The 16,756-nt window shown below is 51.6% G+C and overlaps 1 protein-coding gene across 6 annotated transcripts in view; it reads left to right on the forward strand.

The window, feature by feature from the left end:
* Positions 1 to 4,984: 4,984 nt before the first annotated feature.
* The window catches only part of JDP2 (Jun dimerization protein 2), a 37,875-nt gene continuing 26,103 nt past the window's right edge, over positions 4,985 to 16,756 (forward strand). Inside the window, exons 1-3 of one of the 6 annotated variants that reach the window (XM_036313502.1) lie at positions 5,261 to 5,499; positions 11,071 to 11,240; positions 13,945 to 14,168. In XM_036313502.1, coding sequence (XP_036169395.1) covers positions 13,968 to 14,168 — 201 coding nt within the window. In that variant the 5' untranslated portion in view covers positions 5,261 to 5,499; positions 11,071 to 11,240; positions 13,945 to 13,967. Of the gene's footprint in view, positions 5,097 to 5,260; positions 5,500 to 5,607; positions 5,836 to 11,070; positions 11,241 to 13,944; positions 14,169 to 16,756 lie in introns of those variants that run through there. The other 5 variants (XM_036313521.1, XM_036313511.1, XM_036313537.1 and 2 more) reach the window with 5 other exon arrangements.

The following is a 16,756-nucleotide window of genomic DNA, read 5'->3' on the forward strand; positions in this document are numbered from 1 at the left end:
GCAGATAAAATTCCACGGTGCCAGTTCAGCAGCCCTGTACAAGATGGACTTCGGGCCATTTTACTCATGTGTTCTTCGGCCTTCTTTTGGTGGCAAGTGTCAGAAAATGTAACCCATCTTAGCAGAAAGAGAAAGGGGAAGTATTGACTCCATCACTGTGAAGTCCGAAGACCAATTCAACATGTGTATTAGGTTCAGAGACTCAGATGATTGTCTCATGGCTGTTTCCCTCTTTACATGTCTTAGATCTCTATTCCTCTGTGTATTAGTTACATTCTCAGTCAGGCTCTGTCACATGGCAGGAAAAATGGCGGTGGACAGACATAAACTACATTCTTGCACAGGTGTTTTAAAGAAAGGTTGCTACCCAGTGGGTGTGGCTCAGTGTTTGAGTGTAGACCAGGAGGTCATGGTTCGATACTGGGTCAGGGCACATGCCCGGGTTGCAGGCTCGATCCCCAGTGTGGGGTGTGGAGGAAGCAGCCGATCAAAGATACTCTCTCATCATTGATGTTTCTATCTCTCTCTCTCCCTCTGTAAAATGAATTTAAAAAAAACCTTTTTTTTTTAGAGGAAGGTTGCTCCCCTCTTCCTTAATATTCACATATCAAATCTTAAGGAAGACTGTGATTGGCCCTGTTTGGGTCATGAGCCAATCCCTGAACCAATCACTGTAGCTTTGGAAATGGACTAACTACTCTAATTGGCCAGCTTAGGCCATACACCCACACTTGGTTGGAGATGATGGGACACCAGGATTGGCACCTCTCCAGAGACACAGGGAGAGGGAGAGTAATGTTCTCCAAAGAAAGGAATGCTCAAAAACAAAAACAAAAATAAAAAACACCAAAAACAAACAAACAAACAACAACAACAACAAAAAAAACCCAGAAAGAAATACTGAGGAGAACATACATCCACCACAGTCCTCCTCTCCCTAACCCCACCTGGCCAGCATTTTACCAGAGAATTTACTATCTCTTCACCTTCCAAAGACTTATTGTGTAAGGAGATTAAAGATACTGGGCTTTCCTCAGAGACGGCTGCATTTCTATGGGTGCTGATTTATTACTAAACCTTTAGACATGTTGACTGTTGTTTAATAAAATTCTCATTGGTGGTTATTGACAGAGAAGTCATCTCATTCCCAATTTACATATTTTCTTCTCAAATATTTCAAATATATTAAACTTTAAACTAGACGCTCCCCCCCGCCCCCCCCCCCCCACACACCCCAAATCTCTACCATGCCACTTCTCCTCTCATGTTGCCCGACTTTGATTTTTTTTCAAGAGGCTCATTTACCTTGGTTTCTCCTGGTAGGTGTTTGATTGAGCAAGGGAAGAGCAGGAGGAAAAAACCATTGTAAACAGGTCTGTGCAATTTGCAGAAAATATAACAGCTAGCCTCAACTTTTTGTTGGATCTTATGATACCATCTGCCCTTCACCTATGAATTCTCTATAGTATTATTTTTAAATTAGCAAATCAAAGCAAATGTTTTAATGCCAGGGAACACCAGGGACACCTGAAAGACTGATAACGACCACATTGGCTTTATCTGTATCAGAAGCTGTAAAATCAAATGCCCCGACGGGCTAGGCAGGCCATGGAAATGACCTGGTAGGCCGGGTGGAGATTGCGTCAAACTGACTGATTGTTTTCAAGAGAAATTAGAAATTCAGATTTTTGTGAGAAATCTTTGATATATATATAAAAAGAATTTAAGGTTGAACCAACATAGCCAAATTCAGCCTGCCAACTACTAGTCTGCAGTTTTGTGTCTGCCCAGTTTGAGTAGAGAATGGATCAATTAATGAACGATTTTTCTATGTGCAGCAATCCTACCTAAACTCCTACAGTTTTTTAAAAAAAATATATTTTATTGATTTTTTACAGAGAGGAAGGGAAAGGGATAGAGAGTTAGAAACATCGATGAGAGAGAAACATCGATCAGCTGCCTCCTGCACATCTCCTACTGGGGATGTGCCTGCAACCAAGGTACATGCCCTTGATTGGAATCGAACCTGGGACCCTTCAGTCCGCAGGTTGACACTCTAGCCACTGAGCCAAACCGATGAGGGCAACTCCTACTGTTTTTATAGTCTATGTCACATACTAGTTCTTAGTTAATCCTTGTCTTGCTGTTCATTAGTGTTCAGGTCATTCTTTCTAACGAGGTAGGAGGTGGGGACAGGTGAGGGATCATGTCTTAAACTTTATGTACCTCCCAGGCACATAATAGAGCTCCAAAAAATTAGCATAAAGACTGGTTGATTACTCAGAACTATCAGCTCCTCCTTTGATAACAGAGGAACACCTCCAGGGAATTAATTATTTTGTCTTGCCTGTGCATATTTTCCTGTTTGCAAAGAGCATGGGATTCACCAATGTCTATTAAGCTTCAAAATGTAATTGTCACCATAGCCGGTTTGGCCCAATAGGTAGAACATTGGCCTGCGGACTGGAGGGTCCTGGATTCGATTCTGGTCAAGGGCATGTACCTGGGTTGTAGGCTCCTCCCCAGCCAAGGCCCTGGTCTGGGGTGTGCAGGAGGCAACCAATCGATGTATTTCTCTCACATCAATGTTTCTGTCTTTCCCTCTCTCTTCCACTTTCTCTAAATATCAATGGAAAAATATCTTTGGGTGAGGGTTAAAAAAAATAATAAGAAATAATAAAGTTTCAACTTAAAAAATGTAATTGTCTAAATAAGCCAGAAATGCAAAAACCAATGTATTAACCAGGTCTTCTCTAGTTGCAAGTAATAGGAAACCTAAATTCAAACTGCCTCCGGTAAGATCTAATTTACTGATTCCTAGAACTAAAACCTCCAGAGGTGGGGAGAATGCCGGGCATGGCAGGCTCCGGAGCTCAGACAATGCTATCCGAACTGGAGCTCTCGCTGCCTCCATTGCTTGGCTCTACCCTTCCTTGCATTAGCTTCAGCCTCAGTAGACTCCCTCCATGTGGTAGCTTCTGGCAATTTCAGGTCTAGTTTCTGGCTGCTTCTCTTCCTGGCAGATCCACAAAATTCCTAGTCTCACTGGACTAATTTGGGATACTTGGCAATCTCTGACCAGACCATTGGCCAGGGCTGGGTGTATTAATCAGGGCTTTTCTAGTTGCAAGTGATAGGAAACCTAAGTTCGAACAGCCTTAGGGGTCACTTGTCCACCCCTAAGAGCCAGTGGTAGAGGAGCTCCATCCAAGCAAAGCAGGGAGAAGCAGGCCCATGTCCACATAAATGGGCCCACTATGGCCTCGCCCTCCAGCCACTTCCAGAGGCAATGACCATGTGGAGGGGCCGAGTGGGGGGCAATGTGGTAGAAGGGAGGTTCTGAAGTGATATGCATATAGCATGCTATATAAAATTGAAAACCATCCACATCAAATAATGGAGGAGACCTGATGGATAGAACAGGGAAATGGAGGGGGCTAGTGACCCCCCAAGTCATCCCTTGGTGCTTTCCTTGTAGCATATTTAATTTGTGGGGGAAGCAAAGGCCTAGCTACATGCAAAACAATCCCTGGAAAGGACTTGCTCTAACCACATATACTAATTATTAGTCCCCACACATAGATCAGGTTAGTTTTCTCAAAGTCCTAGACAAAGATGCATAAAGTAACACTGTCCCTATTCAGTGTTTTCTTCCATATAAATGTCCAGACCTCCATCTCATGGGGGAAACATCATAAGGCAGTTTCATTGAACCCAGCTTTGATCTTTATGCTGCCGTAAAGGTGTAGTTGGCCCTTCGGATGCCAAGAGCCATGTTCGTCCACAAAACTAGCAAATTACTACTCATTTTGCATTGTAGAGTCTTTCAGGGCCTTACTTTCTTTTTACTTACTAACTTCAATGCTTTGAGTGAGAGATCTGACCGTGAAGGTGAAAACGGCCAGGCAATGTCATCGGGGATGTGATCTGCCTTTCCAGGCCTCTTCCCCGGAGGGATTTCACTGCACGGGGGAGAGAAGGAAAAGAAAACCTCACTACACTTGCATTGCAGAGACAAGCTCACTTGGTTTTGCTTACTGCTCCCATCTGTCTCAAGTACTGTTGTTTCTTTCACTCTGAACATCTGCACTCCAAGAAGGCATGAACTTTTTCTTTCACTTCCTTTCTTCTTTGGGTGATGACCTGACCTCACTCTTGAGAAGGAGGCCGACAGTCACTGAATATAAACAGTCACCCCTTTCTGGCTTCCACAGAGAGGTAAGGGGTTGGCTGAGCCCCCAGGGCGTCTGGAGGTAAGGAGATGCCAACCATGGTGCCAAGGTCTCAGGTGCCACACGTGTGCTGGAGGTCTCCGGGCTTTACATACTTACTGGAGGGCACCATGGAACACACATGTCCTCTGGACTCTCCCTGAACCGTCTACCACTCTGGGAAGATGAAAGGTGGGAGTCGAGCTGGCAATGGAAGTTGTAATGGGGAAGAAGGCCATTCGCGGTGGGAGGAGGGCTGGGTGTGCTCTGGCCCTGAGAGGAAAGGAGAAGCTGACAGAGTAGGACTAACAGCCCAGGTCAAACAGTGCTGGCCACCCAGAAAGAGAAAGCAGTGGAGGGCAGGCCTCCTGCAGCGAGCTGCCCCGGGGCTTAAGGCACGTATGGCGGCCAGGTGGGCTAGTGGGTGGGGTAGAGGCACCCACATGCCTTCATTTCTGCTCATCCTTCTCGTGGGAAAATAAAGCCGGCTTGCGAGATCACTTCCTCGCTGACTCAGTCGTGAAGTGTCCAAGGATGAAAATGTGCTGAAATGCTCTCTCTCGGTCTGGCAAAAAGCGCTGGGATCTAGGAAGATGGTTCAGCACAGACTGCGTAGGCTTCAAGGGGCTTTCGGCCGGTCCTGCTGCCGCCTTCTCATTTCTCTGTCTCCTGTCTCGGGTGGCCACCGGCCGCTGTGCGCGGGGTGGGTGGGGGGGATGCTCTTACATAACCGCTCGCCGCGTCCTGCTTTCTCGCGCGCTCCTGGGAGAGCCTGGGACGGCGATGGAGCCCCAGCTGGTGCCGCGGGGCCGCAGCCGCCCCGGCGGGGAGAGCAGTGCGAGCGGCCGCGGGAGGAGGGCGCGAAAGGCGGCGGGGGAGGTGAAGGTCAGTGGGTGTGAAGCGCCGGATCCACACCCCCTCCTCCCCTGTCCCCTCCTTCCCTTCCTCTCCGTCCCCCTCTGACGTCTGGAGCTGGCAGCTCGGCGGGTTCCGCATTCCCGACCCCTCCCCGCCGCCCAGGGGCCGCTATATAGCCGGGGCTGATGCAACCCGTCCCGCCGCCCGCCACAGCCTGCGGGAGGGACGCTCGGCGGCCGCGACGGGAGGCGCTGGCGGCGGCGGACGCTGCAGCGGCGGCGGGGCTGGCGCCGCGGCGGCTCCCGGGCCGGGACGGGCCTGGGCACCGGGCGGAGCTCGGCGGCCGGGCGGCAGCGGCGCTGAGCGGGCACGGCGCCTGCAGCCGGGCCCGGGCCCCGGGGACGCCGCCTCCGCCCGCGGCTTCTGCACGGTGGGTGCGCGCGCGCGCGTGGGGGCGCCCGGGCCGGGCGGGGTGGGGCGCGCCGGCCGCGGGCACCTGGGACGCCCGCCCCCGCGCGGGCGGAGCGCGCCGAGCTCCGGAACCCGCCGCCCCGCGGGGAGGCTCCCGCAGCCCCGGCGCGGGTCGCTGCAGCCCGGGCCATTCCCGAGAAGCGCCTGGAAGCCGGTGGCGTCCCTTGGGTTCCCGCCCTGGGACGGGAGGTTCCGTCTGCTCCCAGGCAGCCGGGCTCTCTCTCCGCCTCCCTCCAGCGCTCTTCTCCCCCGAGCGTTTGCAGAGAGGTGCTCGCCTCGGGCGGCAGGGAAGGCGGTGAGTGGGGAGAACACTGCCTGGGGGAGACGGGCCTGGGGGTGCAGATGGAGGGTGAAAGGCCAGGGAGGTCACGGTTCTGGGGGGGGGGGGGTAGGAGGAGGATGACAGTGACCGGCTGGCAAGTGTGCCGCCCCCACCCCCTCGAAGGGAGGAAGCGTGCCTCCCTGAGGACTGGAGAAGGCCCGGGCCTCCCCATCCAATGAAGAATGCTTCTCTTGGGGCATTGCTCCCGGGTTCTGGGATGCGAGGAGGCCTAGCGGGTGGCCCGGGTCCCCTTTGCGTTCCCTGGCGGGGGCTCCCAAGCCAGGTTACATAAGGAGGCAGGCCGGCTCCTCTAGGTAACCAGCCCCTCCTCTCCTGACCAGCCCAGTTTAGCAGGCTCTCTTATGCCCCTCCCCTCAAAGGAGGCTGAGGGATTGGGTCTTAAGGCCAGGACCCCAGACCCTGGGAGACCGGGAAGATGGGGAGGCCTTGGTTCTTCTGCTGGGATGGCCGGGCCATGCATAAGGCTGGAAATGAAGAGGCTGGTGGAAGGAAATTAACTCACCCTTTGGGTCAGCTGCACTTGCAAGGTTGCCTGATCCTGGCCCGGTGGGCAGACCTCCCTGCTGGCATCGAGGGCATCAACCTGTGTCCTGAGCACATGTGCTTAATGCAGATGAGCCCAGGCCTGTCACTCAAAAAAGGGGCTTGCTGACTGAGGGTGCGTGCAGCCAAGTTGGTGGGCTCTCCTCAGGTTTGAGGAGCCTCAGAAATAGCTTTGAGCCACGACTGGTGCCTGCTTGTCCTGGAAGGCCTTGCTGTGAATTGTGTTCACATATCATCTCCCCAACCTCCCTTTCCTGAAGGTTTTAAAAAACACCTCCCATTGCTTTCATCTTTCCAGCAAATCTGGCTGCAGCTTGGACTGCTGCCTGATCTTCCTTTGCAGGTTTCTGGGGGAGAGTTAGCCCGGTATCAGGTGTGAGCATGGCTCTGATTAACCCGAGGACCTGGGAAGAGAAGCAAGGTCTATTCTCCTGCCTCTGGCTGGTTAAGGTTTTGCCTTGTTTGAAACAGGGAGGACGGATTTCTCAAAGAGTCTTCTGTTCCCCTTCCACTTTGGCTGTGGTTCAGAGCTGCAGGCAGCTCCAGAATCCTCCCGAAGAGCTGGGTGCCCTGAGATTTGAAAGGCTGCTGGCAGGCGTGGGGGTGGAGGCCTCTGACTTTTCTCCTTCGTTGTTTGCAGCCACTTCTAAGGAGATGGGTTGATAAGTGGTAATGGTGTCCCCTAGGGAAGGGTTTGGACCAGGATCTCCTCACTCACTCACTGCCTAAGCTTTTGCAGCCACCAGCGTCTGTCTCCCCCACCTGTTTGCAAGCTGTGCGGGCATCTTTTCCAACCTGCAGAACCCTTGGCAGGATGAGAGGGGCCAGGCTCTCCAGGCCTTGTTTGCCGTGGGTCTGCCGGTGTTGCAATGGGCTGTCTCTCTCACCAGGGCTTCTGTTTCCAGCTCTGCTCTGGAAGAGAGGGGTCAGTGCAGACTCTAGGCTGGCCTGCTCTGTATTCATTCAGCCCCAGCTCAGCTGGAGCACTCAGAGCCAGGGCTGAGGGCAGGCAACATTCTTCTCTGCTTTTCTGCTGCAGGATGCAGTTTGCTTTTTTCCATGCGAATGAATTATGTTTGAAACTGAAATGGGAGGAAGAGAAACATAGAGTGAGTGTGTATGAATATGCGTGTGTGTGTGTGTGTGTGTGTGTGTGTGTGTATACCTATATAGGCAGGGGGAGAGCAGCAGACACATTATTTTTCCATTTTCCTTTAATTAAGGCTCTGTGGAGGTGTGTTTGAAAACAGAGGGTCTCCTATGCCTTTGAGGAGGGTGAGAACACTGTTTTGGCTGCGTCCCGGGCCATATGCAGCGTATGGTGGCCAATGAAACTGGGCCTGGCTCTTTCTGTTGCTTGTCTTGGCAGTCGGTTCCGTGGCTTGTGTTACCAGCTCTGGAACTTACGGGCTGCCAAGCTCCGTGTGCCTGTGTGTGTATGTGTGTGCGCACTCTTGTGCGTGTGTGTGGTTTGGCCTCTCGGAGCTCAGCAGAGACAAATGCCTTAGCGACCCAGGTTGGAATTTCGGCCTGTGTTTCTTTACACTCATTGCTGGCTGTGGGAGGCCCGGCCAGAGCCCACCGTTCTGGGGCTTTTTTAAGTCTGTTTTCTTGCTGCAGCCCTTGGGGTTCCAGTCGTGGAGCTTCGTTTCCAAAGCTTCAGCAGGGCCAGTGGCATTTTTAAAAAAGTGCCAACGGATTTATCACACACACTGTGTGTATGACTGTGCAATGTATCATGCTCTGAGCTCCTGCAGCCAAGGAACAGAGATGGGGCGAAGAGGGAAGAGAGGATAGAGGCTTGTCGGGTGGCAGTACTTTCCCAGCTTCATCTTGCAGCTCGGGGTAAGGATTCCTGGCGGAAGGAACTTCCTGTGTGTTTGCTGAACACCTATTACACCAGGCAGGGGAGACCGTGCCGACAGACAAGGCCTTGTTGAAGCATTTCTCTGGTCTCCTGGGAGGAGCCTTTCCTGGGGAGAGGTTCTAGTTTCTTCCACAGCTGGGATGCCTGTGCAGGGGTCACGCATGCCCATGCCTGGCAGTGGCTTCTGACCGCAGTCACCCCTCTTTTTCTTCGTAGGCAGATCTGAGGAGCCACCCCTTCTAAGCAGTACAAGGATAGAGTAGGTAGAAGGACACAGAAGATGCTGGCCCCCTGCTCCTGGAGGCAGGGGTGGAAACCCAGCCAGCTGGTGGTGCCAGCGATCTATGCAGCTGTGTTCTGGAATGTAGGATGGGGGAGACCTTGGAGAAACTGGGGCAAAGGCCAAGTGCTGGGCCTGGGTTCTGCACCCTTGTGCACAGCCCCGACCGGCCCCCCTTTGTTGCTATTCTGCAGGAACCGACTGGATACAGGATGGTCCTGGCCCCTGGGGGTTTAGAGCTGGAAAGTGGGAGAGCAGTGAATCCTCTGGGGGGATCCTCTTCATAGCTGTAGGAAAAGGAGACCAGTGTTAGAAATGACCTTGCGGGGTCGGCCAGCACGTGTGTCCTTCAGGAAGGAAGGGCCTTGTGGCTACACTGACTTCATGCTCACTGGGGCAGGCACTGTTCCAGGTGCTTTCCAAGTTTTCATCACTTTCATCCTTATAGGGCAAATCACACTATTATTCCCACTTTACAGCTGAGGAAAGCGAGGCCCTGAGAGGTGAGGGAATTTGCCCCAGTCACACAGCGAGGGAGGGGCAGAGCTAGTTTGCACATGGAGCTGACCTGGCTCCAAAGCTCCCACCCGTAAGCCGTCTCACTCTCCTGCCTGTAGAGCTGGGACAGCCATCTGGAGAGGCCCTTTTCAGCTCGTCCTTGTTCTCAGGGGCTTTCTCCACCCATTTGCTCCTTGCCTTCTGCATCTCCAGGAGAGAGATCATTTCAGATAATTCCTTATCTCCAAGAACAAGTTTACTGTTTAATTCTCCAAGATTCATGATAGTTATTACTATGTTCTGTGATCACTGGCCTGGCATCTTCCTGTACTGTCTCCCCTGTCCCTCCCCTCCCACAACCCCCCCCCCCCCCCCCCACACACACACACTGTGTCCTCCTGGGAATCTTGCCACGCTCCGGCTCCCAAGACCACCCATCTGCTATTGATGATTCCCAGGTACTAGCTACTGGCTCTCTCTCTCTCTCTCTCTCTTTTTTTCTTTTAAATATATATATAAAATTTATTTTATTTTATTTTTTTAGAGGGAGAGAGATAGAAACATTGATGAGAAACATCATCGACCAGTTGCCTCCTGCACACCCCCTACTGGGGATCGCGCCCACTACTGGGGCACGTACCCTGACCTGGAATCGAACCAGTGATCTCCTGGTTCATAGGTCGATGCTCAATCCCTGAGCCACACCAGCCGGCTGGCTACCTGCTCTTCCAACTCCATAGTGCTCCTGGGGCCTGATCCTGTGAACTAACTGCCTTGCTCCTTGTCTGTCCTCACTCACCTCCGCTATTTCGAACCCTGCACTCACTTGCACACTCATTCCTGGCCCCTTATGCCCGCCTAGCTAGCTGTTTGCCTGGAGCGGAGCTGACCTTCTCAAAGAGGCCCAGGGACTTGAAAGCCTCCCTTAAACTTTTGTTTCTATGGACAGATCCTAACTTTCATGATGCAGATCCTAACTTTCTCTTAACCTGTCTTTTTTTTTTTTTTTTTATCCATCTTTGCCATTCTAGATGGAGATACCAATTACTGGCACTTTCTCGTAAAAATTGACCCATCAAAGCAAGACTGTTATTTGCAGATACTCCCATTTAAAAAATATGATATTTTATAGATTTACATACAGTGAAACAAGAGGGGGAAAACTCAAATTACCTGTATCTTTTTTTTCTTTCAGCTAAAAAATGATGTTTCATGTTAATATCTCCCAGTAGGGTCCATTTTCTGGACTTGAAATGTTTTCTGGCTTTTCTGCTTATACAAGGCAGCACCCCTGACGGTGTGCCTACCATCCCTGAGGAAGTCAGAATAGAGCGATACCAATACCAGGTCTTCAGGTTCTTTCCCCCTGGATCCACTCGCTCCCTGTTTCTCCGAAGCTGGCTTTTAGGGACCTGCATCAAATCATTCATGCTCTTGGGGCTCAGCAGCGGCTCTCACGGGGACCTCCTGCACGCTTTCTGTCTTATCCATGCCTTGCTCGTCGGTCCCATCTTGATCTGTCCATTACCCAGTTTTTCTTCATGGGCTCGTTTCCAAGTTATTCCTGGTCAGTGTCCCAAATTGCCAAAGTCTTCTTGGATTCTAAGCCTGTCTTTGGAGGCATAAGCTTCATTGGCCAGTTCTGGTCTTCTGCCAATGTATAGCACTTGCTCTTTATTTATGCATCCCAGTTACTAATGGAAACATGGAGGGTGTTTATCTGCCTTTTGGACCTCCTGGGCCCCGAAGGGGGAGAAAAAAACCTCTGGGTTCTTCCCCTAAAGCTTTTAGTGCCTAGTTCTCCTTTTCCTACTAAATTGTTTCCGTATGGAACAACCAGTTGGGAGATGATTTCACCTCTTGTCATCTTTCCTATGTCTTCCTTGAAGTGGGTAAATTCCTCCTGGCTGTTATTGGTTCCCCGCCACTGTCTCTCCCCCCGCCCCCTTTAGAGATCTCTAAATCACATCAAATTGTTTTATTTTTCATATCGCCAAAGTGGCCTCGCAGCCTCGGATCATCAGCCAGCTCTTCCCAGTTAATGAGGATCCACTTATGAGAGGCAGCCGCTCCACCTCCTCCATCTTCTGCCGTTAGGATGACTTCTCGCTGGTGAATGTCAGCTGCTGTGGTTGTCTCCTAGGAATGGCATGTGTTAAGGACTTTGTGGTTTGTATCTGAGCAGTGAGGGGCGCCCTTGCGGGGGAAGGAAAGAGAGGGGCATTTTTTTTTAAATTTTTTATTTTTTGCTTCTGCAAAGGAAAGCCTGGAGCCTGATCCCCTGAGTGAGGCTTGTCATTGGGCTGGGTTCACAGGGAAGCAGGAATGGCAAGAATTTATGAGGCTGCTGCTCCCAGAGAGTGGCTACCCCTCTCGGAGGGGGGATTTCACAGTAGCAGATATTTTGGGACCATTTGTTAGTGTCTCATTTATACCATCTGTATGAAAATAAACAGAAGCTGCAGGCAGAGCCTATCATTCCCGGAACAGAGTGGGGCCTGGCTTCCATCTCTCAGAGATGGCTTAGGCAGGGAAGCACACAGGAGCCTCGGGGTGTTTTTCTTGGGGTCCACTGTGGGAACGAATCATCGGGAGGTTGGCGACGAGCATCCAGACTTCCAGAGATAGGTCCTGACCCCGCTCACTGAATTTTGTTCCACCGTGAGTTTGTCATTTGTTCCTTCCTTCATTCACTTATTCAGAATTCACTAAGTCTTTGTCGATTACTCTTTTTATGCCAGAAATGATGCTACGCGCTGGGGTCATGTGGCTCAACCAGCCATGACTGCTGCTTTTCCCCCTGAAGTCACCCCTCCACTTGCTAAGTGCCCACGTGGCACGTTTGGCTACACAAGAATGGGTCCTTCCAGTTCAGGGAGGTCCGGGGCTTCTGGCCAAGGAGGGGATTTTGCTCTGTGTTTTTGCTGGAGTGTGGCCCCCCCGGCCCCTCTCAGGGGTTTGTATTCAACTGAAGCACCAGGCACAGAGCATTTTCCAGCCTCACATCTCCTGTCTGTTTTGACTAGCTCAATTAAGCATCTTTTGGGGGTCAGTGACTTCTTGGGGGCATCCATTCAGGTCTAGAAAAGGGGATTTTGTAGGGTTTTCTCCTCTTCTGGGAAGGAAAGGTGAGTTTCCTCTGTCATTTTGGCTCAGGTAGCCTAAAACCAACTCCTTCTGCCTGCCAGGCATCCCCCTGCCACACAGGAATGAGTCCTTACACTGGCCCTTTTCTTGTTTTCCCTGGAGGAAGGCTGGGGAGCCGTGCAGCTCACCCACCATGCCCTGGAGCAGCCTCCTGCTGTGGCACCCTGTGGGCCTCTGCATTGCAGGCCCAGCTCCAGGGAGTGGAGGAGAGACTGTCTTCCTGATCCTGGACTCAAGTCCAGCTCAGGTTTAGGGAGGGTCACAGCACATTGACCAATCGCATGTGAGGCATCTCAGGGGCCATTTCTATGCCTGGGCTCCCACCCAGACTGCCATGGGGTTATTCAGGGAACCTCCCAGGCCTGGGTCTTAATGGGAGGCCAAGCAGAGGGCCCTCCGTGCAGGAGGATGAGCCTCCACTATGGGCTGGTGTCGGAACATCTATTAGAAGGTCATCCCTTCTGCCTTAACTCGGAACCCAGGAGCGAGGAAAGGGCAGGACCTGAAATCCAGGGCCCAGGAGTTCAGCTCTGGCTCTTTCGTTCTAGCCGTGTGACCTTGGCAAGTCATTCACTCTCTCGGAGCTTCACCTTCCTCATGCGCAAAATGAGGATGTGGTTTAGATAAGCACAGGGCCTCCTCCAGCTCTAAGACTATAAGTTAATGAGAATGAGTCTCAGATCCTTTTCTGAGGTGGCCTGGGGGACACTGGGTGCTCCGGATGGGGAGAAAGGATGTGCCTTCCTGCTCATCGTCGGGTGGATGGATGGTTAAGTGGACGAATGAATGAATGGGAGGAGCCCTGAAAGGGACCTGATAAGTCTGGCTTTATTGGAAGACAAGCTTTCTGCACCGTCAGCTGTGCCTTGAAGTAACCGCTTCTCACCCACGAGCTTCTCCCAGAAAAGAGAGGGAAGAAATAATTCTCTTGCTGTTGACCTGTCTAATTTCTGTCTTTCTTTCATGCCTGAATCTGTCTTCCCTTGCAAACCTTTTGGGTCTGGCACAGCCGGAATACGTGTTTGCTTTGAGAAACAGGAGACCCTGGAGGACTTTGCTGGTACTGGGCTCCGCTGGGGAAAGCAGAGGCTAATTAATTGCATCTCCTTTGCCTCAATCTCCTCCTCATAGAGACCAGAGGCACACACTCACCTTTAACTTCGATTTGCTTCATTTCATATTCAGGGTGTCTTAACAAGAATGCAGAACGGGATGTGTGATTTGAGGGGAGGCACCGTGCCAGGCCCAAAATAGCTCCCTCTTAAACAGGTGCGAAGATGCTTGAGATTCCACTCTTTTAAACCACCCTCTTGGGAGGCAGTAGGCTGTGGTTTAAATCCCAGCTCTCACAGTTTCAACTGTGCACAGTCTGAGTGAGTTATCTTCCTAAGCCCCGGCTTCTTCCTCTGTGTTAGGGGCACTGCCCCAGTCCTATGGGGCTGATAGGCGGACTGTGCAGTGCCAAGCACATGGCGAATGCTGAATCAATGAGCCGATGGTTGGAGTAAGCATTACCTTAAGTGCCAAGGAGAACCTTGATATGAATTAATGGATTAAGATTCCTTCCGTAACAAAATAAGGGCAGAGAGAGAGACACTGGGACGGGAAGGGGTGAGGGGGCTATTAGTGAAAGACAGGATGAGGTCCTGGCAAGACATGGGGGCTTAAGCCCCTCATAGCACTTCTTCTGGCTGACAGCACGCTCCTCTTCTCCCGCCTACTCCAGGCTGGACTGCCACTCCTCCTGCTATGATGCCTGGGCAGATCCCGGACCCTTCCGTGACTGCGGGCTCTCTGCCAGGGCTCGGCCCCCTGACCGGACTCCCCAGCTCGGCCCTGACTGCAGAGGAGCTGAAATACGCTGACATCCGCAACATCGGGGCCATGATCGCCCCCTTGCACTTCCTGGAGGTGAAACTGGGCAAGAGGCCTCAACCTGTGAAAAGTGAGGTGAGTGAGCCTGGTTCTCCCAGGCAGAGTCCAGGAGCAGGACGCCCGGGTTCGAGTCCCAGGACTAGCCCCACACCCGCTGTGTGGCCTCAGCATTGCTGTTCATCGTGGGGTCTGAGGACCAGTAGCATCCATGCAGCCCGGTGGCTTGTGAAAGATGCAGAGCCTCAGGCTCCACCCCAGACCTTCTGAAATAGAGTCTGCATTTTAGTACGGTCCCCTGGGGAACTCATGGACATGGTAAAGTTTGAGAGGTCTGGTGAGGACAGGATGCTGAACCTCTGATTCTTTGAGGGGCCAAGGGAAGAGTAATTAATAACAATAATGAATAATAATATATTGGGCCCAGCTGGAGTGACTCAGTTGTTTGAATGTTGTCCCATGCACCAAAAGGTTGCTGGTTCAATTCCTGCTCAGGGCACATACCTGGGTTGTAGGTTTTGTTTTGTTTTTTAATATATTTTATTGATTTTTTACAGAGAGGAAGGGAGAGGGATAGAGAGTTAGAAACATCGATGAGAGAGAAACATCAATCAGCTGCCTCTTGCACACTCCCTACTGGGGATGTGCCAGCAACCAAGGTACATGCCCTTGACCAGAATCGAACCTGGGACCCTTCACTTCGCAGACCGACGCTCTATCCACTGAGCCAAACCGGTTAGGGCTGGGTTGTAGGTTTGATGCTCAGTCGGGGAGCATACAGAAGGCAAATTATCGATGTTTCTCTCTCACATTGATATTTCTCCCTCCCCCCCTCCCTCTCTCTAAGCATGTCCTTGGGTGAGGATGAAAAAAATAATAAAATAAAAAATTCGATGTCTTTAAAAATAATAATGGTAATAGTAATAAATTGTCAGTCTCTCTGGGGTGTTGGGAGGACCAAGGGAGATCATGGAACTGTGCACATGCTTTGAAAAGCACACAAGAGAACACTAATATTGCATTATCTTTAAAATTATCATTAGTCATGTCATTGCTCTAATACCCTTGGCCCCAGGCTGCAGCTGAACCTGGGAACTTGGAGGAAGGATGGTAAGGCCTTTCTTCTCAAGGAGCTGCCAGAGCTGGGCTTGACCTCAGCCACCCATATCTGCCTTAGATGTTTGCAGGGGACCCACACATGGAGCACTCCCTCCTCGGGTCCCTTGCAGCTGTAGCTCTCATGAGCCTCGCTTGCAGAAGAGCTGCTTTTCCCTGGGGGCTGGTGAGAAGCAGAAGTCCCCAGTGCAGGTGAGCATTAGTGCTGGGAACACCCCCAGCCCACTTTCCCAGGGCTTGCCATTTGGCCAAAGGCTTGAGAGAATAGCTGCCCACCTGGAAGGGAGAAGGAGCCAGTGGTGGGAGGGGAGAGGTGGCTGCGGACAGGTGTGGGGGACAGGACGGGGGAAGCAGCTGAGTATCAGGAGCTCAGCAGTTCTGATGAGGAGCATTCACAGGCAAAGGTGCCCTGGAGGGGGCTCATGCTTTAGGATGGAGCTCGGAGGGCTGGACATTCCAAAGAGAGGGGCTCTTGCGTGGAGAAGGGTGTCTGGGTACTGGCAGGGGAGAGTTGGGTATGTTATGCAGCTACTGCTCGGCCCTTGCTCTCCCCAGGAATACCATAAAAACTGCAGAGAAGGGCTGCTGGGGGCTTGGCCAGGGGTGGCAAACTGGCCATTTGCATCCTGGATCTGGCTCTCAGATGTGTTTTGTTTGGCCTGCACAATGTTTTAAAAGAAACTTGAACCAACACGTCACTTAAAAAGTTGGATTTTACTCTTTGATTAAAACCGTGGAAGATCTGCTCACAGGTGCCCTGTTCAGGCAATAGCTACACAGAATGCCGAGACCCCCCTCACTTCCTTCCTCTTTCCAGTTTGCCACAGGCCCCCACACCTCCCTATTATTCTTAATTTTTCTTCCACTGTTGGTTTTGCTTTTGTTACCACCAGCTGCCTTCATTTACTTAACTGCTTGGCCCCTATTGTAGACATTTGCACTTGAAACACCTAGATTAGATGCATTATAGATGCCCACTAATGGTTTCAAGATGAGAGTTGATGGTAATGACATTCTTGTGAATTAACGTTGTAGGTCAATGTGCTGTCGATAGCACTTCTTGGCTTACTTAGAATTCTCCTCCTCCCACCACTGGCTCCTTCTCCCTTCCAGGTGGGCAGCTATGCTGTCAGATGGGGACCTCAGGCCTTTGGCCAAATGGCAAGCCCTGGGAGCGTGGGCTGGGGGTGTTCCCAGCACTAATGCTCACCTGCACTGGGAACTTCTGTTTTCTTTTCCGAGGGCCCTTGCTTTTGGTCCTTTGCTATGCACCTTCCCAGGCTCATATCTCAAAAGCACCAGTTTCTGGGGTCGTTCCACAGTATGATCACTCTTTAAACCAGTACCTGAGGCGCATCACTGGGCTGCTGAGGCCTCAGTGCTTATGAAAGCCTTAGTCAGGGGCTGGCCCACCAGAGACTTGCCTGGGAAGTGGAGTTACCACCTCTTCCCTCTACAAAAGGTGCTGGAGAAGCCTTCTTTTTTTGGTGGTGGCGGGGGTGGAGGGGAAGGGGCAGACTTTATTTGGGTTGAGTATTTTTACATTTCAC

Source organism: Myotis myotis, unplaced genomic scaffold (assembly GCF_014108235.1).
Source record: "Myotis myotis isolate mMyoMyo1 unplaced genomic scaffold, mMyoMyo1.p scaffold_m19_p_1, whole genome shotgun sequence".
Lineage (NCBI taxonomy): Eukaryota > Metazoa > Chordata > Mammalia > Chiroptera > Vespertilionidae > Myotis > Myotis myotis.